Source organism: Ammospiza caudacuta, chromosome 11 (assembly GCF_027887145.1).
Source record: "Ammospiza caudacuta isolate bAmmCau1 chromosome 11, bAmmCau1.pri, whole genome shotgun sequence".
NCBI lineage: Eukaryota > Metazoa > Chordata > Aves > Passeriformes > Passerellidae > Ammospiza > Ammospiza caudacuta.
This window is the reverse complement of record NC_080603.1, coordinates 21,035,490-21,060,238: the sequence shown is the minus strand read 5'-3', so window position 1 is coordinate 21,060,238 and position 24,749 is coordinate 21,035,490. Positions and strand designations below refer to the sequence as shown.

Here is a 24,749-nt window from a genome sequence, read left to right as displayed (position 1 = left end):
ACTGTGTGGCAGTTAACTCATACAGCTGTTAAAACTGTTAATCAGTGAAAATGCTTTGTGTCAATTGCCAACAATCACTCCTTTCCTTCAGAACATATGTACATGAAACAAGTTGGTAATACTAGTTTTCATTTTGTGATTTCTAATGTTTATAGTTTTAAGTGAAAGATACAAGGAGCTAAGGGATTTTTCTTTCTCAGTGCTTTGTGTCAGGTAATTGGTGGGAGATAAACTAAGTAGGAAAGTACCTTCACATATACCTGCCATGCATTTTCAGAACTGTGCAGCAGTTCTTCCACACCACTTCTGGCAACTCCCTAGGGAATAGAGTTCTCTCATCACCTGGCAAGCTTTTGCCACTAGAGGGATGTGTTTCCTCAGGGTCTACAGGCCATGGTACTCTACTTTAAATTTCTCAAGTGATGGAAAGTGCCTCTTACAGTTTGTGACTCTAAATTATCTGTCTGTGTTCAAAATCCTCACTTTTAAAAGGAAATAAGCCCAAACTAAACCCATATCATCTAGTGATTTGAAACTTAAAACTCTATATTTTTATATTAGGCAAGACTGCATGGACTATTTTAAGCAAAACCTGCCTTGTTTGCTATTTCCTGGCACTGCCAGACATTAGAAAGACATTGATTTTCTATCAGTGCTTTGCTTGCCCTTTCTGATAGAATCAGTCTTTCAGGTTAGATGGCTCATATGTCTTATGTCTCTCATTGTTTATAAATGCTGAGTTATTAATAAGAGAAGCCATTAAAAAAGCACAAAGTCTCCTCAGGTAAAATAAACCTGTCTGACCCTACATTAGTGTTTTCTATCCAGCATCCAATGATGCTCACAAGTCTGATGTAATGTCTGTTTTTCAGCAAGTCTCCATGGACATCACATTCTGCCCTCAGTGTTTCACATTGTTCTCAACACTGGATTTTTCAGCAGTGAAAATCGCTGAGAACACTGTGCTACCCTGCTCATCCTCACAGCCTACTCATAGCTGGGTACAAATATTTTTCAATTTTGTTTTTGATATTTTCCTAGAACCACCTTTTGAAAATTTTAATTTTGAGGTAAAAGGTGGTTCTAGCAAAGGTCACATCACCTCCTTGGAAGTGATCAATGAGTCCTTGGATATATTGTGGATGATGGGTAGAAGGCAACTCATCTGCTCTATGCATCTTCATTTTACATGGACTGATCATTTCTTTAATGCTGTTGCTGCCAGGCATATGTAGTGTTCTTACTTACTGCTTGAAAACAGCAGCAATTTTTTTTCCCTACAAAGATCACTCTTATTTCTCTCTTCTCTGACATTATTCTTTCAAAGTGAAGAGCAGAGAGAAACACAGCAAAGGCCAAAAAAGGGCATTATAAGGTAAAGCTACTCCCCCTGAAGCCATGAAATTGGGGGCTGGCTCCTGGCACTGCCACAGGCTTTTTGGGCATCCCAGGCTGGGCATTCCCACACCGACCTCTTCTTCTGGAAGGGGGGGACATCCCAGCTGTCAGCACTGGTGGGACCTGCCAGAGCCACCTGTACCGCAATGAGGGGCTGAGAATGAAAATACAGAGGAGATTTTTTTTTACTGTGTGGATTTTATACAAACGTATATACATACACAGATATATAGATACACATATACACTTACATATATACATATATATATATACACACACATATATATATGCACACACATATATGTGTATATATATATACACATATATAGATCTATATATCTATATCTATATATAGATATATAGATATATTCATGTAGTCTTTAAAAGCTTAAAAATAAATAACAGAGCGTATAAAAAAGTGTTACCGGTGAGAGGGAAACCTTACCCGGGCTACCCGGTCACACCAGGCACCGAGCCTCCGTGCCGCCCCGCTGGGAGCGAAGGTTTTCGGGGAGACGCGGGGCCCCGGAGGCGATCCCGCCCCGCTGCCCTGCCCCTCGCCCGCCCCCGCCGGGACCCCCGAGTGCCGCCGCCGCAGCTGGTGCCGCCGCCGCTGCCATTGGATTAAAAATAGCATCTTCCCTCCCCCTGCCCTCCCTCGGGCCCGGCTCCCGCCGCCGCCCTGCCCCGGGCCCGGCTGCCCGCCGCCTCCATCGCCCGCGCAGAGCGGCTCGGCAGGGAGGGCGGGCGGCCGGGAGCGAGGGCGGGAGGGCAGCCGGGAGGGAAGGGAAGGGAAGGGAGGGAAGGAGGATGCAGCGGGCCGCGCTCTTCCGCGGCGGCGATGCGCCGATGGCCGCCGGGGACCTGGGCGAGCTGCTCGTCCCCTACATGCCCACGATCCGGGTGCCCAAGTCAGGGGACCGGGTCTTCAAGACGGAATGTGCCTTCTCCTACGACTCGCCCGTGAGTGCAGCGATCCACCCCCGGCTGCCGCCGCGGCCCCTGCCCCTCCCCGCCGCAGCCCCTCGCACGCTCCCCGGGCCGCTGCCTCCCCTCAGGCTGCCGAGCGGCCCCCGGCCCTCCCTCCACCTGCCGCGGGCCCGAGCCCAACGCTGCTGCCGGCCCGGGGTCGCGGCGCTCCCGCACATCGTCCTTCCTGCGTTTGTTTGTTTATTTCCCTCCTTCGAGGCGCTCTGAGGTGGTTGCTTGGACACGGGGATTTTGTGGTTTTGGGGAGGCTTCGCTGCTTGCTCTGCTTGTCGGGGTCTGTCTGCTCCACCCGGAGCGCTGCTTTTGCTTTCACACCGAGCTAGTTGAAAAGGGAGAGTAATGGCCTTCTCCTTGGTTTATTTTGGCGAGCAGATGTCAATTATTTTGCTTTCCTACTGCCTCTGTGCTCGTTCTATTCAAAATTTTCAGAGAAACCTTCCAAGGTGAAGGCTCATCCTGAAAATCAGCGTGAAAGTTGCCCTGAAACACTTTCTCCCCAAGGGTTTCAGTTACATCACTGAACTTCAATGGACTTGTAGTGTTTCCCCACCAGCTTGGTTCACTTGCTGTTGGATGAATGTTTCATGTGCAGTAAACTTCCTCTGGTGTTATTTCCACCAGCATCTGCAGATTGCATGTGTTCCATGGCAGATCTGGGGCCTGACTCAGTTTAAACTTCACTACTAATACTGGAAGCCTTCAGAAATGGGCAGTGCTTTGTAAGAAACAGGTGCTTGGAAATTAGACTTTATCAAAAGAGGTTGAAAATTTTATTAAAAGTTGCTTCTCCACAGGAAACTGATGTTTCCCAAAGGTGATTGAGCACTATATGTTGATGTTAATGTCAGTGGCACCAATCAGAAGGAAGCTCATTGCAGTACAGATTATTCATTAAAAGATACCTTTCAGGTGCATTCTTTGATTTCTTCATTCCCTTTTTTTTGATAATTCCCCCTCTTTTTGATAATTCCTCTTAATACAGAAAATCAGGCTTGATTTTAAAGGTGACTCAGTTGTCTGGTGTTCGTCATGTCTTGTTGAACAGAGGTTATTTTTACCCACACTCTTCAGATCTCAAGTGTCACCCAGCAGCCCTGACTGTACTGGGAGCTGGGCTGATTAGAACTGCCAAATCGGACTCCGCCGCAGAGGCGATAATTGCATTATATACTTAAGGAGGTTTTGGCGGGGGAAAATCAATACACCACATTCTTTCCTTCAGATTTCTGCTTGGGTGAACACATGGTTGATGTTTTTAGTAACACTTTCAGGCTTCTTCGATATTATGGTTTATAAAAATTTCTGTTAACAGGTAAGGAGGGATGTAAAATACTACTACAGAGTAAAAACCAATCAATCACCATCCCCTGCAACAAGCCTCAACTGAACACAGAAAAAGCTGTGTTTAGCTAAACAATATGTTTGAACAAAACATAAAACATTTGAGGCAAACTTAACAGAAACTATGGATAAAAGTAGCAAAAGGAGTGGAAATCAGCATGTATGATTATTTTTTTAACTAAAACAATTTTCATACTTCTGATATTATCTGGAAGAGATTTCAGATTTAGGAAAACGTTACCCTCCAATGTAAAAACTTATTGTCTAAATTGTGTTATGGGCATTCACTGGGCAAAAGGCTTGTCAGTACCAGTGAAAATAAAAGCAGTCCCAGTTTCTGTTGTTTCCCACAGCTTTTCAGCCCATACCACTCCTCTGCTTAGCTGAGTGAAAGATTTGCCTCAGATTTTATTTTAAATTTCCATATAATCTAATAGGTACTTGGATATTGTTTGTAGGATGGAAATTCTAAGGGGCATATGTAATGTGTGATTTCTTGGATAAAACACTGTAATTTACAAATTGAAATAGCAAAGCTGTGTTCTTGCAGTATTTCATTCAGAAGGAAAGTGAAAGGATACACACAGGTTGTTTCTTGGCTGAAGAGAGATGGTTATGTTTTGTAGTAGGTTGATTTTGTAACTTACTTTCTTAGGTTATCAATGTATTGCCTAAATGAGCCTCTTCCTTTTGAGATACCTTCCTCTTAAGGTGTAACACTGTTGGTCCTGTTACAATGTTCAAGAATTAAAAAAACCCAAACGATTCTTGGTTTTGTTAGCCATGCTAAAATTCCAGATTGCCTTTTTGCTGGAGGAAGTTTTTTCTCTTGTAAGAATATTTCTCAGTATTTCCTCACATCATCTCATTTTGCCACTTTAAAATATGCTCCTTGCTACAGTTTAACTTCAGCATGTCACGTCATACGTGGCCAGGCAGCAGCTCTACAGTCAAGTGTCTTTAGCTGTGTTAACTGTATATTAATCCTTTTCCTGCAGGGATTGTTGTGATCTTTAAAATACACTGAAAACCATCAGTCCTGGGAGTGTTGGGGTACAGAGTAATGTTATTATTGTAGAGAAAGATGCTGCAGCAAATTTGCAAGGACCAAGCAGAGTGGAATGGTCAAAATCAGAGCTTTTCCTGCCAGGAGGTGCCAAGGAAAATGAGGTGCTCGGAGTGAATAGCTCCCTCCTCTACTTCCAAAGCTTAATGTGGTTTTTGCAGCCCTGTTTGTCCCTCTGTCAGTTGTGTCATCTTCCCTGGGTTTGAGTAGTGCATCTTCCAGTGGATACAGGCAGCTTCACTGATTGTTCTCAAAACTGGTTGAGGTTCCTTTTCCATGAGGTGTAAATCTTCCTTGGATGAAGATCTGAGAACAATGTCACCTTTGTGCTACAGTGAGAGTCATTAGCTGGGAGACTTCAGAAGTGAGAGCTGGAAGTACAAGTGGCTGTTTAGTGTGTTTGTTCCACGTGGATTAACTGTATCGTGGTGATCTTGTCAGAAAGGTGGTATTGTTGGAAATATAAACAGATGAGAAATTAATGTATTTAGATCTGGCCTTCTTCCAGTGGAACATACTGGTGTTGGTCCCTGGAAAGCTGGCAGGAGCAGGAGGCAAATTTCTTTGCACTTAAGAAACCTAGTGACACTTTTTTAGTTTTCTTGGCTTATAAAATGAGAAAATATGCCATTTATGATTTACATTTTAATTACTTTTTGAGATTTTTTGGTGTCTTCTAGAAAAACTGTGTTTCTCTGGTGAGGGCTCCTACTCCAGTTAGCCCTTCCTTTGTACAGGAATTGAGGGAAGGCAGTTTGCCTACAAAGCACAAACCTGGCCTAATGTTGAGTATTGCTTCCTTCAGGGACTGACCCAGCAGCTGTGGGAGCCAACCACCTCCCTGCAACTTGGCTGAGAAAGTCCTGCACCACTCATTATTCAGATCTGAGGTGCAGTCATGCCTCCTGGTGACTTTTTCCACCACTCCAACATTGTGCTGTAGGTTTCCTCTCTCCTATTTTTTCCACTGTGATGTCTATTCCTCTTTTGATGGATGAGCCTGACTTGTGTTCAGTAGAATGCAGACAATATGAAGGTTGCATTAAATAATCTTTTGTTGTACCATTATTTTTTCTAGAAGTATAATACTCAGCTTTGGAAATTCTGCCTTTTAATGTGATCTTGGTCTCAAAAACCTCTGATCATTTCATTTATCACAGAATTGTAGAGTCATAGAATATGCTGAGTTGGACAAGACCCATGAGGATCCCCAACTCCTGGCCCAGCAATCCCACTATGTCCAAGCACTTCTTCAGCTCTGTCAGGCTTGGTGCTGTGACTTCCCTGGGGAGCTGTTCCAGTGTCCAACCACCCTCTGGATGAAAAACCTTTTCATATCCACCCCAAACCTCCCCTGAGACAGCTCCATGCCATTCTCTCCATTCCTGTCACAGTGATTGGCTGTGAGAGTGACACATCTGGGGGAGAGACAACAGCTGGAAAAGGGATACAAACTGGAGCATAAAAGTGGTTTAATGTGAGCTATGGATGCTGCATGTGGCTGTGCCCTGACACCTTCCCCACAAAGGCATTGGTGACAGCCCCAGCACAGCCCATGAGCCCGACACGGTGACAGCACCAGGCAGGCTGGCTCTGTAGAGTGCAGGACTGTGTTTGTTTGAGCAGCTGAAAGTTTGGCTTTGCTCTGCTGGAAAACCTTGCTGCTGACAACAGCTTCCTTTGTGAATCTTGCTGACTTCATTTTTGTGGCTTGGGAACTCTGTAATGGTTATGTTGGGACAATTCCCAAAGTCTGAGCTGAGCTGATGCTCTGCTGTTGGTTGTGCAGTTGAGACTGAAATCCTTGAGAGACTGCAGTGTGTAAGGGATATTGGTGATTGTGTTGCATAAAACATTCTAGAAATAAGCACCTCCTGTCTGGCAGCTCCTTTGGTCAATGTTCCTTGAGGAAAATCAGGAAGTCGCTGAGGCCCATGTCTGTGAGGGGTAGGCTTGGATCTTGTTTCTGTTGATGGAATGAGAGCAGCAGAGAAACATGGGGACTGAACACCCCCAGACAGAGTACTCCAGATGAGGATTTTGGCCTAGCTGCTAAATGACCTCCAGTTAGTGAGGCAATCAATTGCTGGGTGGTGGGTGATCACCTGAAGAGTCAGAGCAGTGTGGTACTGCTGCTTGACAGGGACATGCCAAAGCTGTCACATGGGCAGGTGTTTTGCTGGCTGGAAGTGCACCAGGACACTCAGCTGGTTCACATCAGTTAACTCACTGCTCTTCTGAAGTTGGTGAGTGGTAACATCAGCAGAAGTTGTGCCTGCAGTGGCTCACACATGAGAAATAACTATGGTGCTTGGGAGAACAACCAGTGTGTGTGTGCATTGTGCATTTCCTTGGAGTTGATTTAAATTTGGATCTTACTAGCCCTTTCCTCTTTATGTGTCACTGACCGTCCTGTTACCCAGAGTGGTGCTGGACAGGAATATTTTGGATAGCAGAGAGACCTGAATTCTGAGGTACCCAGAGTGTCAGAAGATAAATACAGAAATGCAGATGAATGCTGGAGCTCTGCTGTGGAACCATCAGTTTTCCTCTCAGCTCTTCTCCCCAGATTTTCTGTTCTGGAAGCACAGCAGTGTTTTTGTGACCAACAGAGCTGTACAGCCAGGGTTCTGCACAAAGCAGAATCCCCACATCTCAGGTGGTGCTGCTGGGCTGCAGAACTGGGCTGGAGTTTGGCAATCAGCCCTGGTGGATCTCAGGCACCCCTGCCAGGGGCTCACACAGCCTCACCTGGATAAGCTGCCCCAAACAGTGGGGAGGGATGGGTGGAAGTTCTCTATTCCTGGTTGCAGGTTAGAAGTACTCCTGACCCAGCACTGGTTTTGCCATTGTATTTGCTCACTAGCTGTGAAGCTTTGATCCTGCCTGTGCGTGTCACTTGTCCAAGACACAGCTTTGGAACTCATAGCACTGCTCTGGAGCCCAGCTGTGATTTATAGGTGGGTGTGAGCAGTCCGTGCACCTCTTTGAGTGGAGGTTTGGGTTTGGTTTAGTGGCTGGCTGGCCCATACAGCTTTTTTCTTCCCAGGAAATGTTGTAAGTGCTGTACTGGGTTGGCCTTGTTCATGTGCCCATTCAGGAGCTACAACAGAAGTACCAGGAATCTTTGTAAAGCAATTGTGAATTTGCTTTTGGTGAAATATCCAGTGCTTTACAGTGCTTTTGTAAAGGCAGAGCAGGGGAAGGATTTCTTTTGCACTTCAAGTTAACAGTCCAATCACTGGGCCCTGTAATTTATTTCCTACTTCCACATCCTTTGTCCTTTCTTTCTCTACCCAGCCCAGCTCTTCTCTTCCCATCTCTCATCTCTCACCACTTCCAGTAGTACCTGGCTCCTCTTCACTGCTTGTGTGTATTTTGACTTCAATGTTTGCATATGTCACTGTCCTTCCCTTCCTTATTCTGCATCTCCCTCTGATTCTTTTTTTTACTGGATGCCCAATTTACCTTATGCTTTCTTTTAGTCACCATTACTTTCCTGTCACCTTTGGGTGACAAAGGGCAGTTTTCACACCACTGTTCATATCCCACATTTCTTTTGAATGTGACTAGATATATTCTTGGCCTTAGCACACATTTTTTGTGTTGGTGCCATCACCCTAGAAGTAACTACATTTACTGCAGTGGAAACTTAAAAATGAATTTTTGTTTGCTGGAGCCATCTCTTTGTCCTGTTGTGTTCAGCTGGTTGTCTGGGTTTGCTGGTGGGTTTTTTTTCTCCTTGTTTCAATGTAGGTAGTACTGGTATATGACAGAGAGACAGGCTTTCTTTTTACTCTTCATTGTAAATTATTATTTCTTGTCGAGATGAATATTAAGTGCCAAAACATCTGCTGTTCTTTTTCAGCCTGTCTTGAAATAAAATATGTGTAATTTAGTTAGACTATTGTGGGATCCAGTGCAATGTGTGTGTGTTAGGGATTTACAGGGATGGTCCTGTAACTTTTTCAAATATATTAAAGATTGGATTGGAATTATACAGGAAGACTCTTGTGACCACAGCCAGATTAATTTATGGTGATTTCTGGTGAACAGACACCCTGAGCAGAGCCTGTAGCAGTTCTGTGTGGGCATGAATTTTGTAGAGAAACACTCTAATGGAAACCATGATAGAGTACACAAAGACAGTGATCCTGTATCATAAGTGGTACCTTTTATTTTATATAAGACAGGATGGATCACCTTTTCATTCGTGGAGACTGGTGGAGACTCCAGGTGCCATTTTGCTCTCTTCTGTGATATTGTCTTAGCAAATTTTGCCATTGTTCCAGAGGATCTAATGCAAACACCTGTGCATGAGGCACTGTCCCTGAGTGTGCAACTCTTTGCCACGTTAGGAGATCACCACAGCCCTCGTGTTTGTGCAAAGTCATTGTTGTCTGAGCCGCAGCAGGAGCTGAAATTGCTAAACCCTAAATTTCCCTGAGGGATCTAAATGGTTGGTGAGGGCTGGTAATGGGATGAAAGTCATTAGTTCAGTCCTGATCAGGTTGGGGGTGTTTGGAAGCTGTTGGTGTCTGGCGCCATGAGCAGTGCAGAATGAGCTGAATGTTTCCCTCTCTGAATTAAGCACCTGGCATGCTATGGGCACCTTGGCAGCCAAGAACAGGCAGAAATGCAGTGAGGAGCAATCCCTTTGCCTTCTGCTTAGAAGGTGAGAAGGCTGACCTGCTCCTGAGTGGGCAGTGATGGAGATTGACCAAGTACAAGCTTTTGCCCCAGCAGTGCCTTTAGACTGGAGTGATAAGGGAAGAGAATGTTTATACATTGCTTGATCCTGAACTTCACACTACATGTCTGCTGCATCCTCAAGCAAGAATGAGGAGGGAAAATACCCAGCTAAAAGTTCCTGGTTTTGTCTGTCAGGAGAGGTTATGCTTTTCTGGTGTAGAATAGTGTCTCCAGTACTTCAGATAAGCTGCCTTCCTCCAGCATAAACTTTCACACACATCTAAAATGATTGTCAAATGCAAAGATTTACATGCCACAGACGATGTAAAATATCATTCCTTCCAGAACTGTTTGTCTGCTCAGTGGGGTTAAATTAACCAGCACAATGTTTGTCTTAGATCACAGTCAAGTGTTTTTTGAGCACCAAACAGGGGCCTAATCCTTTACTCAGCCATCTACAAAGGTGTCTTTTTCACACAGGCTTCTGTTTTACTTTGACCTTTTGGGCTTTTGAACAGCCTGTCCCCTTCTTTCCAAGCTGTGGGAGAGAACACTCTGCCTGTGCTCTCTTGGAGAAACATCTGTTTTGTTAGTAACCACAACCAACTTACTCAGACTCTACATTTAGCTCCTATACTGAAAGTGTCAGATTGTTGTCGTAGGCTGCCTCAGAAACGGTTCAGTGGTCTCTTGGATTCCTTCCAGAAAATGAGAGAATGATCTCCAAGAAAACAAAACTTCAAACCAAGTTCCTGAGACCTAGAGTGACAACACTGTATGTTTTTATTTAGACTGAGTACCTCTAGGATCCTCTTGTAGAGGACACATCCATGACTTTCTCACAGAAAGAAGTAATGCAGAAGGATTTTGGAATGCAGGGTAGAAGAGCAGGCAGCATGTATGTGTCTAACATGATTTGCTTCTGGAGATAATGATCCTTACTTTCATATATATATTTATCATTTACTTCTGAGGCGCCTGTGAAGGAGTGTAGTTCATGTTGTTCTTTGGGGAATTTAACACAAGATGTTCTGTGCTCTGCAACACGCTCACAATAGAAGGAAGGTCACAGAGCTTCTGAAAGGCTCAATCTTTGTTCTGCACCACCTACTCAAAACAATACATGTTAGAGGGCTTGGAAAAATTGATCCAACACCAATGAGCAGATGACTGAAAGTCCTCCTGGCAGTCTGATGTAGGAGAGATCCTAGAGTGGTGCTAAAATTGAGCAAGACTCTGGTAACAGCCAGCATCAGTTTTAAGGAGAGCAAAAAGTGATGCCAGCTTACATCACTGAAATGTCAGCATTTGTGATCAGCACTAGGAGTATATATATATATATCTTCATATTCCCTTTTAATGCCCTTATCTCCAAGCTCTGTATTGCATGAATGGAGAGGTTCCCTGATCGATACTGAAGAATGCACACAAAACATTTGTCAAGTTGTGTTAGCTAGTTTTAAGGGCTGTGAGGTTGCTTGAGATCTTTTTTCTCAGACAAAATTGTTATCAATTGAAGAAGTTGTGGCAGAGTCCCTGGACCATCAACTCTGCTGTGCTTCAGGTTTGGAATGGTGTTCTTGCAATCAAAAACAAGAAATTCTGCTATTTCAAAGAAATGCTTATGCTTATTTCTATGCTTTACAAATTTCTGAGCCTATGAACCTCTGTGGGTTGAGCACTCAAGTGGAATTTTTCAAGACTAACTTCTAGAGTTCCAATTTGGACACTCACTAATCTGTAGTTACAAAGTAACTAATTTCAAAAGTTTCTATAGGCTGTGGGATATGTGTTATGATATGTGATGTGATGGAGAAGTTTCTTAGGGGACTGATGGTGTAAACACCATAATATGCTATGAAAGCCATATTTAACGTGTTTGCCTGGTAACAGAAAGGATTTGCAATTCTTGGGGGTTTTTTCTGTGAGCTGGGTCGTTCCCTGTTGTAAGTGTTTGTGCCTTTCCTTGCAGGACTCAGAAGGAGGTCTCTACGTGTGCATGAACACGTTTCTGGGATTTGGAAGGGAGCACATCGAGCGGCATTACCGCAAAACGGGACAGTGTGTGTACCTGCACCTGAAACGGCACCTGAGACAGGTGAGACCTGTGCCTTCCCAGGAGCCACCCCAGCAGTGCTCCTGGCTCCTGTGCTCATCTGGCTAATGCATTTCAGACACACACCAAGTCCTGGCTGACTGAAATGCACACGTTCACATTTGGGGCTGGATATCAAATCCAGGTGCTTGGATCCCAACCAGTCCTACAGCTTCAGTTCTGGGATGAATCAAAAGCCCTAAAGAGTCAGACCTTAAAGGCAATTCCTTCCTGACTTCCACTGATGTTTTTCACTTCTAATTTCTGTATATCATGTACATATTGTCTGCATGTTATGTGCACATTTTACATAGCTAAATATTTTCTGAAACCTGCCTTTCAAGTGTACAATTACTGTAATAATTGAATTACTGGATTTGGCTCAGATTTGGCTGGAAGCTGCTGATTTCTATTTTTCATATGAGGCTTCATCTCAGGGTGAAAGGACTCCTTTTCATCCTAAGATTCCTGTGCAGTTAAACCTTGAGCAGGTCTGGGATCTTAAGCTTAGCTTAAATGAATGCTGGATTCTAGAGACACACACTGGCCCTCATTTAGCCTTTCCCCACACATGGGTGTGCACATACAGCCTCATGTTCACTGCTCTTCCATACCATCACTGCATATCAGCAGTCACTTATAGCCTGTGCTGTATAACCTCTGCTTGTCTGTGGTTTGTCTGGCATCTTTAAAAGGTTCTTAATTACTTCTGACCTGAGCTATAAGGAAGGCACTGGGTTTGCTTATAGCTCATTCTCCCATATGCTGTCTCTGTTGGCAAGTTGGAGGGCTTAAAAGAGCTGCTTGGAGTGGGTTAGAATCCTTGTTTCTCACTCTCCAGCAGTGCTTCCCCTGGCTGATGAAGGCCTTGAGTTTCATAAAGTGCCCTGACCACTTACCTTATTGCCAGTAGAGGAATGTTCATATTTTCCCAGAATTACAGTGAGGTGGATTGCATATCTTCCAAGATGAGATGGTAAATGATGTTTGTTATACTTTAGAATTGCCTTTCCTTCTAAGGGCAATACCAACATTTTCCTTCACTCTGTTAACTGAGTTTTTGCAGAGCCTACTCTGGTTTCAGCAGTGGTTCTTCTGACTGAATTTAACACTCCTGAAAGATGCTATCTAGAGACAGGTGGGCAAAAATCCTGTCAGCTTTCCTTGTACATAACATTCTTCCATAAGTTCAGGTAAACTGGGGTTAAAATGAGAACTCAAAAATTCTTTTCCTGGTAAAGATTAGGCTGAAGAACGCCAAAATGGAGAAACAAATATCCCTACTGTTGTTTGGTGTTGCAAATCCCTGTGATTGAAGAAGTTCAGTGGTTCCTGTTTTTCTCTGGGTGAATCATGATGCAGCAGAGGGGCTGGCTCTGTGCTGGAAGGTGGCAGCACACTGGTTCTCTGGGTCATGTGGCAGGAAACAGGGTTTGGCTACACAGTGCAGGTGAATATTGCATAATCTAATAGGGCTCATAGCCAGGATTCCTCATATATTAGCTGTGGATTTCTTTTTTTTTGCCATGACTGTTTGCTTCTTAAGTGCCATCCATGTTTTCCTTTGAGCAATGTGAAACATCAAGTGTTTAATGAAGTGTCTGGCACATGCTACATTGTGGTTTTGGTTTTGGAAGCCAAGCTTTTAATGGTGTAGGATACAGTAAAGCCAAAGGCATTGGATGTGCTATCTTAAGATTCTTATAGTGAGGCTGCTATTCCTGCCTGTGGTTCCCTTGGCATCATCCTTGCAGAATGCACTGCATTGCTGCAGAAATCCCAGGTTGCTTCCCAAGATGTTTGGAATAAATGTCATTTGTGTGTCTTGTCACAATTCAATTAGAAAATAAGGGTCACATCTTCAGCCTGCTGGCTCAAGTGGAGCTGGAGCATCTGCCCATGGCAGCTCAGCACCAGAGGCCTCTGCTGAATCATCAGAGATGGGCACAAGTTATGGAGCACCCCTGGTAAATTTCTTAGCTAAGTAAAGCAAATTGATTTTTATTTTTCCTTTTCCACAGTATTACATTCATCAGGATTTTTAAATCAGCCTCTTTGTAGTGCATGACTTTATTCAACTGCCTGGCTGCTGTTCATTTCCAGGCAGAGCTTCAGCTTGGTGCTGTAGTGATACCTCAGCCCTGTTGAAAACCCTGGGCAGAGAAGCACAAAGATTTCCTGCAGGGAGAGGTTTCTGGATGCTATCCAGGGATGATGGTGTTACAAAAAGTGAGACACAGCAGAACAGGCTGCACTGTCACCTTGTCCAAGGAGCATCACAAATAGAATTTAGTATCACTGCTGATGCCTCATGTCACTCCCATTTGTTGGGTGTGTCACATCTGTTAGAAAAAAATAAAGGGTTTGTGAATGGAGAATGTTTTCAGTGATTTCTGACAAGGTAAGAAAAAGACTGTCAGGTTGTGGGTGTTTTAGGAGTATTGAGCAGCTTTGATTCTGATGTATTTTTACTTGGAAAAATCAAGCTGAAATCATTGTCAGCCTGAGTTAAATATAAGCACTCCATGTGAATTCTTTCTCTTTGCAATCTCTAGTCTTCATAACTTTCACAATATCACACTTGGTGACGTCAGAATTCAACTGGAGTTTCCTAGTATTGGAAAAAACATTTTTTGTTTTTAGTTCTGCAAATATAATCCTTGGAGAATGTGTAATTTATTCATAATGTATTTGCAATTGGGTTATGTTGTTTCTTGCTGCTGCTTTTTAAAAAAGATTTAAAATACATTTAAAATAGATTCCTGGCTACTTCCTTTCCACTTGTTAAATTCCAGTAGCATTAAAGAAAGAAATATTCTGCATGCTTTTTCCAGTTCATTGAGGAATTTTTATTTTAATTTGAACTGCTGGAGTTGCAAGCCTGACTTTTCCCTAGGGCTTTTCTATGTGGATAATGGATTGTGTTCTTAAATGCAGCCAAGGGGTGTTTGTCAGCATCTGCTCTTTCTAAGAATGGAAAATTTTCCTATGATGTATAAGACCCCACTGATGATTAAAGTAGTTTGCTGAGGCCAAAGCTTTAGTTTACATGGTGAAGGGAACCACCCAAAATATGTGACCCTTTTGCCTGTGAAGGGGCAGAGGCAAGCATGAACTTTCCCTGTGGGCTGACAGGTTCTTGGCTGCTTTCTCTCCACCTGTTGTATCCCAATATTATTATTAACAAAAAAAAAAAAAAAGTTGCCTAACAACCTTGCCAGTTACACTAACATTACACACTACATCATGCATCGTGTTGGCACCAAGTAGCCACAGAGGCTTTTTTGATTTAATTTGATTTAATGGTGCTGTTTAATAAACAGCTTAAGGAATGAGTGCACTGGCTTTGACATTTCCTCAGTTACTTGTGTTTTCCCTTGTAGTCTGAGGTTTTCTGAACTGGAAAAGTAATGAAACTTAAACTCATTTGGAAGTTACTGTTTTCTGCAATGGTGCTTAAATTAAAAAATACAGTCAAATCTCCCAGTAAGCAATTGCTTGAGTGTTGTCGAATTTCCTCCATACTTTCTAATATTTAGAAAACGTGGTGGTAATTTGGATTAATGGAAGCAGGTGTAGATCCTGATGGAAAAGGCATTTTTTTTCTGGATAGAAGAAAATTAACCTAACTAACAGATCAAAGCAAAGTGGTCCTACTGGAATCAGTTGTGAAGGATTGAATCCTTTATGCAGATAATCACCTTTTCTTCTCTCTAACTCAGCTTTAGTCACTAAGAAATACTGTTGGGGATCTAGTGGAGAGAGGTTTGAGAGGTGCTGGGTGTCTCTGCCTTGGTGACAGAAGAGCTGCCACCCCTGGTGGCTGTGGGACACCTTCTGATCAATGCCAGCAAGCCAAGAGTGAAGGACTCAGGTGGAGGCTCCCTCTCCATGGGGTGCTGGGCACTGATGAGTGCCAGAGTCAGAGGAGAGCAAAGAGCATTTACAGCCCTGCTCACCAAGGGCTGGGGCTTGATGGGAGGGGTTGATGCAGATTTACTCTTCTCTCATTGATGGATTTTTAATTGTTTCTTTCTCTCTTTCCAGAAGGTACCAGGAGCATCTGGAGGAGCTTTACCAAAAAGGAGGAATGCTAAGCTATTTTTGGGTATTGTGAGCAGCTGCTTTCACACAGTCCTTTTCTGACCCTGTCTGCGTGTGGACTTGGGTTCTGCCCACCATTGTGTCTGGCTCTGGGGCTCCTTTTGGGTTTTCATTTCCTGCTGTTTGTTTTGGTTTTCTTGTTAACTTCTGGTTCTAGATTTTAAAGGTTTTCCAGGCAAATAAGTAATTCTTAACTGTTTTGGCACATAATGAAAGATGTGTTTATATATACATGAAACATTTTAATGTAAAATAGATCCCTGGCTACTCTGAAACAGCCTAGGCTTTGAAAGGCACTTTTTAGCTAATTCTGTCAATTCTCTCTCTCAGGAATTTCCAAAAAGCACTCTTTTATTAGAATGTTGGCCCATACTTAATGTTTAGATTTATTAGGGCCTCAGTGTGGCTCTGTCCTGCTCAGCAGCTGGTCATAGGAAGGGTTGTTACCATTTTTAACTTGTTACACAGGTAAATGTTCTTCAGTGATGTTGTGGTCTCTCCTGTAAAGAACACAACTGCACATACACCATGAGCATCTCTAATTCTGTTATGTCCACAGTTCTATTCCCTTGCTTCATGGAAAGCAGTTTTCTTACCATGCCCATATCATCCAAAATCCATTTATTCAGATTACCCAGAAAACCTGAGGGACTCATAAATATGGATGAGGAGAATGTGATCAAAAGCCTGGATTCTCTCTTCTCCCACAGCTTGTGGTGTTTCTCCAATTCATCTATTATTTATTGTCTCTGTATTAATAGTGAATTTTTCTTCAGGTAACAAAAAGGTGAAATGTTTTCTTTACAATTGCCAGCTCTTATGGTTAAAGAGAAACAATAGAGTGACCTTCTGCTGGAATTGCTTTGATCTATGAAATGTGTCCCTAAGAGTTCTTTGCAGGTTATGATTGATTAAATTGTTGTTGTTAATGTAAATAAGTCTTGCAAGGAGGGCTGACAAAGAAAAAAGACTGAACATGAGTCATAAGAAAGTTAAACTTGTAGGAAGAGACTCTTACATCACAGATGCTGCTCTAAATGCCATTTACTGCCAGTTTACATTGAAAATCATGATTTTCACTGGATGCTTATAGAATAATTCGTTCAGAAACAAAGCTGCAGTGCAGCAGTGGTTGCACAGTGTTAGTTAGCAATGTGAGTGTAAATACAAAGTACAAAAGCACATTGAAATTTTGTTCTTGCTCATCTTCTGCATACACCTGAAGGTTCCTGTCACCGAGGTGTGCCAGCACAAAGGGTACCAGCAGAGGGTCTGTGATGTGCCACATTGAAATCCTCAAATTCCACCCTTCTGCATGAGCATTTTGTTCCCTCTGAGCAGGTCCTGAGCAGCAGTTCCAAGGGAGCTCCTGAGGGCAGTGCAGTTTCACTGGGGTGGGTTTAGGACATGGATCTATCACTGTTTCATCTAGCACTTCTGGAATCTAATGCACTTTTGAAAATGTATCTCATCTGGTCTGTTGTTCACGGCAGCCTTCATTGCAGCCCCTGCTGGCTGGGAGTGAACTGGTGTCAGGTCTGCTCTGTTCCTGGAGACAGTACTTCCATGCTTCCAAATGCATTGTGGCCACTTCTTTGGATCAGCAGATGTTGCTGGTTTTGGCCATGCTTAAAGCAAAGAACAAAGAATTGTTCCTGTCCTTGTTCACAGCTGGGGAAACAAAAGCACAGAGAGGTAGCTGATTTGATCATTTCACATGTGACAGCAGCAGAGGTGGTTAGCAAAATTTGGTGTCTTATCTCTTAATCCAACACATTTTTCATTGGTTCAGAACTGCTGATCTCATCTAAAGAGGTTGTTTTAATTCTGCCTTTCTCCTTGTGACCTTGGGCACTGTCACAGAATGGTTGGGGTTGGAAGGGACCTCTGGAGATCATCAAGTCCAATCCCCTGCTGGAGCAGGTTCATGTAGAACAGGATGCACACAATCCTATCCAGGCATATTTTATTATCTCCAGAGAAGGACACCCCATGAGCTCTCCTGGCAGTCTGTTCCAGTGCTCTGCCATCCTCAAAGTAAGGAAGATTTTTTTCATATTTAGATGTAACTTCCCATATTTTAGTGCCTTGTCCTGTCACTGGGCACTGCTGGAGAGAATCCAGCTCCATCTTCTTGACAGCTGCCCTGAAGATGTTCTCTGCCCTGATAACATCCCCTCTCAGTCTCTTTTCCAGGCTGAACAGGCCCAGCTTGTCCCCTTTAGAGAGATTCTTCAGTCCTCTAATTATCTTTGTAGCCCCCCACTGGACCCTCTGCATTCCCTGTCTGCCTTGGGCTGGGGAGCCCAGAACTGATGGAATACTCCAAGCGCAGCCCCACCAGGGCAGAGCAGAGGAGGAGGATGATCTCCCTTTGATCTGCTGGCCACTGTTCTTAATGCCCCCAGGATAGCTCTGGCCTTCTTAGAGCACACAAGGGCACATTGCTGGCCTGTGGTGAATTTATCCTGGCTGTATTTATCACACCAAGTATGTGACCTGCCAGGTAGGGCTTGCCCTGGCAGACAAAACCAGACAAGGATCAGTGCCTAGCTCCAGCATCCCTCTGTTCCTACATATCTATCAATAATTCCCTGAAGGCCCAGAGCTTTAAGCTTTGTGTACAAAGTCAATCCAGTTTGGGCATTTGTTACATTGCTTGTTATAATCCTCTTTGATGTAAAACTATTAAAGATACTAAACCTTTTCAATCTCCTTAGTATTAGGAAAACATCTTTTGGATGCTCACTGATTACTTTCTAGCACTGCTGCTATCTAGTAAATGCAATAGAAACACAGGCTGCTTGGGCCAGTCAGCTGCAATGTTTATCTTTCCCTAAATATGGGAAGATTCACGGCAAAGTGTGTGTGCCGTGCACATGTGCATTGGGTTCTGGGCATGTTTTGGTTTGGTTTTCTTTGGAGAAAGCTGGAGAGTGTTTGCTGTGAGTGCTCTGTGTAATCAGGAAGCGTAACAGCTTTCAATTGTTTATTGAAATGTATGAACTGCCTTTAATCTGGCTGGTTTAGGTGTTGCTAGACAGTGTGGACATGACAACTTCAGCTCAGACTGTGCAGTGTTTCAGGGAATTTGGGGTGATATTGAAAGCAGACTGTCTGTCTTAGTGCCTTTTGTGTGAATAAGAAAAACTCAGTCAATGGGGTGTACTGTGATCATCCTTATGAACTTCTGATCAAAAGGGGTAGCAGAATTAGGGGGAAGATTCTTGTGCTGAAGGGATTGGAGGTCCAATTTTTACCATAATTACCAGTAGAGTAGAGTCCCCCTCTATTATATTATCCCAGGAGTTGCCAGCAGAGTCTTTCAGAATGTTCTAATTATGAAGAATAATGCAATGTAAATAGTCTGGAAAGGAGTTGAAAACTGGAGAAACTGAGTTGGCTGGTTGATTTAAAATTACCTAGAGTTAAATTTAAAAGTGATTTTTAAGGTGTTACTGAGTAACTAAACAATAGATGAAGCAGTTGAAAGGTGCAAAGAGTACAAGAGAGGTGCTTGGACTGTGTGTGCACAGAGATGTGGTCCCAGTTGCTGTTGCTGCTCAGAGAGATGGTTCTGAGAGAGAGATAGGGTGAATGGTTCTCTGAAATGTCAGCTCAGTTGTCAGCAGCAGTGGGAGATTTAAGAGGAACACCAGTAAAGGAACACTTTATATTTTGTTCTCTATCATTTTGCTTTATAAATATAAAGCAAACCTCTCTTTTGAGTAGCAAAACTGCATCTACACACAGTATCTCCCCCTATTTCCTTCTCCAAAACCAACCAGCAAATGCCATTCTCCATCCCCCCAGCAAACAAAACACCTCAGGCAGATATTTAAACTCTGCATTGAGGGAGGAATCACCCCATTTTTGCCTGATTCTGGTTCCCCCCTCCTGAGCATCTGTTGGTCCATGCCAGAGCCTGGACTCCTGACTATACAGACCTGGCAGAGTGACTGTCATAAAACTTGTCCCTAGACAGATGTCCTGTCTCAGATTGGTTCCCAGAGCATCATCTGCCACTGCAGCAAGCTCTGGCAGCTCTGTTTTGAGCAAAGTCAGGACTAACTCAGACCATCAATTAAAAGTGTTTTGAAGTCCTCAGATGAACAGCTCTGTCAGCAGATCTGTGATTGCTGCAGGGGAGAGTATCTGTGACACTCAGCGGGTCTCAGGACACCTTGGAAAGGAAAACTTCCACTTGGAGAGTCTGGGAGAACTTGTGAACTTGCTGAGCTTTTCCTGGATGGCACCTCCCTGCTGATGGCAGAGGATGGACTCATGGCTACTGTTTCCAAGTGTAAAGACCACTCTTAAGAGTGGCTGTGCTGGATTTGACCACAGCTTCACTTTGTCTCTCCCAGGAGCAGAACCCTGTTTCCAGTAAGGATGTTTTTGTTTGGAGAGCTTCTGAAGAGGGCTTTTACCATGAGTGGTTAAAGTTTATATTTATGTGAGTAAGCAGAAATAGAGTATCTGTATCTGTGAATGAAAACTTGGGATGTAGGGGAACTTAAGCATTTCCTGACAATATTTCTGCAATTTAGCTCGGTAAAATAGTGCATATTTCCCTGCAGCAGCAGCAGAACTGATTGATTGTTGCTTTTTAGCTTTGCCATGTATGCTTGAATTGAGTGCAGGATGGTGAGCAGATACTTACACTAACAGGTTCTTAGTAGTTTGCTAGTTTGGGTAGAACTGTGAAAATTAGACTAGATTAACACAGTCTAATGCTGCTGTCAAAAACAGTTCTGAATTTGAATTTTTATGATTTAATTTTGCTTGCTTAACATGTGACTATCCTAGAAATGCAAGGGATGAGGTCTTACCTAGTAGTAGAAACAACATAAAAATGCATTGGAGATGTAGCAAGCAATTTGAATGTTCTTTACAAGTAGTGAATCAGCTAAGTGATCTTTGTAGAAAGTTTTCCTTTTAATTTTTTTGCAAAGGAAAATGTTATGACTGGAAAAAAATTTTTAAAAAAATCTTCTGTTTTATAATTAATCTGATGAAGTTAATATAAAAAAAAAAAAACTGAGTAAAACAAAACAAATGCCTGAAAACAAATTAACTGAGTAGCTTATAGTTTGTAAAGTGCTGCTGCTGCAATTCACTATTATTTAGAGGCAGGAAGAAATAATTTGATTTAAAGACCCAGGTTTCCCAAGTCAATATGAATTTGTCCATTGCTTTCAGCGAGAGCAGGATCAAGCCCAGATTCCTAAGATGTCTTTCTAGGGTTTCAAAATCAGTTGTAGACTTGCTAGTCAACACCCTCATTCAATTTTCACGTTTGCATTCCCTTTCACACGCACACAGACACATCCACATGCGCAGGAAATCCTCTTTGGGGGTCCTGTCTGGAGTCTTTTATGCCCCTATTATTAGTGCAGTCAGTTGGTAACTTGTCTAAATCTGATCTGGACACATCCACTCCTCCTCTTCCCCTCTGCTGGGTTGGTTTACATTACAGTAGTGTCTCTCCCAGCTGCTGTTTTCAGTCACTTCAGCAGCAGCACATTCTCACCATCGCTCAGTGATGCCTTGTGAGGTGCAATGACCACTCACCCAAAATATCAGTGCCAGTTGAGCCTCTGCTTTGAGGTGTCTGCTGCTTTGCTTTGCCTGCCCTCCCAACACAGCACTGACAATCTGTGGATGTTTGGTTTTGGTGGCCAAAGAGCTGAGCTGAGGCTCTCAGCAGGCACCAGAAGGGTGTTACTCTGCTGGAAGGGAAACAGTGTCCTGTGGGCCTTGACCATCAAGGTGTCACTCCTTGGAAGGATTACAAACTGGCTGGTTGTCTTGTGGCTCAGTCTCAGAACTGAGTAAAGTCCTTTTATTTGCCTTCTACTCACAGTGCATCTTGGAAGATCATCCTTGATCAAGAAACAACTTTGGATGAAGTATAGTGCTTGAAAGTTCATGCTTTCCATATCTTTAGTGGTAGAGTAATTTTTAATCAAATATGTTCCTTTTTCATGTAGATTTCACCATGCTTCTCTTTTCTGTAGTTACTCTTAGTCCTCCCTAAAATTCTGCACTATAAACTACCTGCAGACTGCACATGATGCCCAGTGGCTTCAGGGTCAAATTCTGTCCACATTTAGTGTGGGCTCCATTGCCTTCTAAAGTCACAGTCATCTGCTTTTTTTTGTTTCTGCCCTCATGCTTTCTTAGCCTTGCTGACCCTTGCACAGACACAGAAAATATAATGCAGGTACAATTTCTTACCAAACTTAACAGCTATGTCTCTCAAGCCAAGATTTAAACACATGAGTGGTGATCTGGTGTTTTCAGGTGACATCATAAAAGGGTCCCTCTGAGTGTCCCTAAAAGGGATTAGTTTATATGGTCACCTGCTTTGTATGGAGAGATTTCAGTCTGTGACCTTAGAAGTCCACTCCACTCTTGTGTGCTGGACCTGCACCCTGAGAAACTGTCTTCAGAGTGATGTTTTGAATCCTCATGGTGTTTCCAGGACTGTTATGAAGCTTTGTGCATCCTTTAAAATAACAAGTGGGCGCTGCCATATCGGTGTGTCAGGCAGAAAGAGTCCCATGCTGATGGGACACTGTTTTCTGCTTTTCTGCTGGTATGAATGGCATGAAGCCTGAGCAGTAAAAAGGAAATTCCCTTCCCTGCCCATTGCCACAGGAGGCTGGTGCTGCTAAGCCTGTCAAGTCCTTAGATGACTGCAGATGATTGCTAATAGGATCCTCTGTCTTTCATGCCTGGATCACTGGTTCAGATGCAGGTCAGGCCAGCAGCGCTGAGTCTCTGCAGCTTGGCTGCTGTCTGGGTGGGCAGATGAGCTGCAGTGTGTGTCTGAATTTTGAACACAGGCAACCATATCATTGCTGTTTCTGTAAGGGGCTTGCATTTGCTTTAAGTCCATGTCCAGAGCACAAGGCAGTGAAGATCAGTGGGTGCCCGCTGGCCACTGTGAGCTGGTGCCAGGTTCCCTCTGGTGGCTGAGGCACTGTGTGACCACAGTTCACTGCCTCCAAACCTGAGCTTTTATCCTCTCTGAGGAACCTCTCTCCCATTTAGGAGGTGGTCAGTACTTTTGGCTTTGTTGTGCTGGCCACCATCTCATTTCTGGCATTAAGTGAAAATCCCCTGAGATGTGTTGCCGTGTGTGCCATCAGCTTGGAGATCCTCAGTTTCCTTGTTCCACTGAGCTGTTAAAAACTGCAGCTGTGGAGATTCACTCTTGTATCAAGCTGTAATACAAACTGAGAAAGAAGCTTGGAGTAAAGTGAGGGATCATTATGAAAGTGGTGTGATTTGGGGAATTAGTAATGAATTAATATGTTCTCTAAAATGTCATGCTTTCAGTGTGAGAAAATGTTCTTGCTTTTGTGTCTGTGTTGAGCTGATGAGAAAGGGCCTTTTTTTGGTTGCTGGTGAGAGGGAGTTCATGGTGCTGGAAGTCACTGACAGTGGGTGCTGTCACCTCAGGACTGCTGGTGCAGCAGGTGAGCCAAGAGTTGATGTTCCTCTCAAGAGCTGTTCTTTCTTTCCAGGTCAAGCTAAAATATATTTTGATACTTGTTTTATCATTTGGGTTGCTCAGTCTGTTACTGCTCTCTGGGAGCTCAGTTTTCTGAATCTGGCTTCTGTCATCCTCACCTCTGTCCCAAACATACATTTGAGATTTCAGGCATTCCCAGGGTGCAGTGGTTGCTGCCAATGCTCGTTTAGGATCGAGTGACTCATTAAGCATCTGCTTGTACTAGAGGGGGAATTTAGAGCCAGCTTTGGCTACTGCTCACACATCTCTTTTGTTGGTTGAACCTTAAGAAGGATCCAGAAGATCCCATTGTTGCCTGGGCAATTCTTGCAGTTGAATCTTGCAAAATTTCTGACACATGCATGTTTGGTTTTCCATTTTTCATTTGTCCTAGGAAGAACAGAACAAGGTTTTACTCAGTCTTGTCACTATGTGATAATTAATTAATTATTATATTTTTTCATGCAGCTAGACACACAAACACTAGCCATTTAATTCCCAATATACCCTCCTGCTTTTCTATGGGTCCACATATTTCTGGACAAACATTTTAGCTGATGTTGCTTGGTCGAGGCTCATGTTTAAGAAAAGAGGTCCTTCTTACACTAGAAGGAAAATGTACACAAGCACAGTGGAAGGCTTGATCTTCAAAGGAAAGCTTTAGTAGCTAATGAGTGCTTTTTAAATAGATAGTTACTCTGATTAAGGAGTGGAGTTAGCAAGAGAGGGATATTGTTGGTGTTACTGTGCATGCTGTAGCTATTTGAGACTGTGGATGAGACACAGGAGTACTTCCAGCCATGGACATCTTTCTGGGAGGAAAGGCCACAGGTCCAAGATGGATGGGAGCCACAGCACGTTTCAGACAGGTCTGTGATCTGGAAAATATGGGGTGCTCTTTTTATTTGTCCTCTGCAGTTTGGGCATGTGCAGTGCAACCTGGCCTCCATGCTTTATAGCATTTCAAGATTTTGGGTAAAAGGCACAGCAGTATGGCACCCTGATTTTGTTCAAAAGGAGCAGAATTTTGTTTGCTGCTTTGCAGAATGCAATGTCTGCAACAGTGCACTGCTTGCAGAGAGGCCAAAGCAGCTGTATCTGTGATTGGGGATGGCATTAAGTGGAGATTTTGGTCCTCAGAACATTCTCTTGAAGGATGGTGAGATTTCAGTTTAGATCAGGCTTTCACAAATATTTCTAGCTAGAGAAACCACTGGCTGATGGCAGGCAAGCAATGTTTATGGTGGTACCCCTGTCACAGTTTTGGAACCTGGATCATGGGACAATCTCCTAACATTGCCCAACTTGTTTTCCAGATCTGGAGATAAGCAGTGATCTCAACAGTGATGACTTTGAATATGAGGATGAAGCAAAGCTTGTTATCTTTCCTGATCACTATGAAATATCATTACCCAACATAGAAGAGCTACCAGCACTGGTCAGTGGGTGTGTGGAAGTGGTTGTAGGAATTGTCTGCTGTTTCTGTTTTTGTCCATATGGTGCCTTGTTTTCTTATGTGCACTGCTTGTTTGGACATAAAG

At 43.4% G+C, this 24,749-nt stretch overlaps 1 protein-coding gene across 1 annotated transcript in view; it reads left to right on the top strand.

Moving 5' to 3' along the window:
- The first annotated feature begins 2,204 nt into the window (after positions 1-2,204).
- USP13 (ubiquitin specific peptidase 13) overlaps positions 2,205-24,749 on the top strand; it is a 50,159-nt gene continuing 27,614 nt past the window's right edge. Inside the window, exons 1-4 of the mRNA XM_058812042.1 lie at positions 2,205-2,361; positions 11,460-11,585; positions 15,630-15,690; positions 24,525-24,646. Of these exons, the coding sequence (XP_058668025.1) occupies positions 2,209-2,361; positions 11,460-11,585; positions 15,630-15,690; positions 24,525-24,646 (462 nt within the window). The 5' untranslated portion in view covers positions 2,205-2,208. The remainder of the gene's footprint in view (positions 2,362-11,459; positions 11,586-15,629; positions 15,691-24,524; positions 24,647-24,749) is intronic.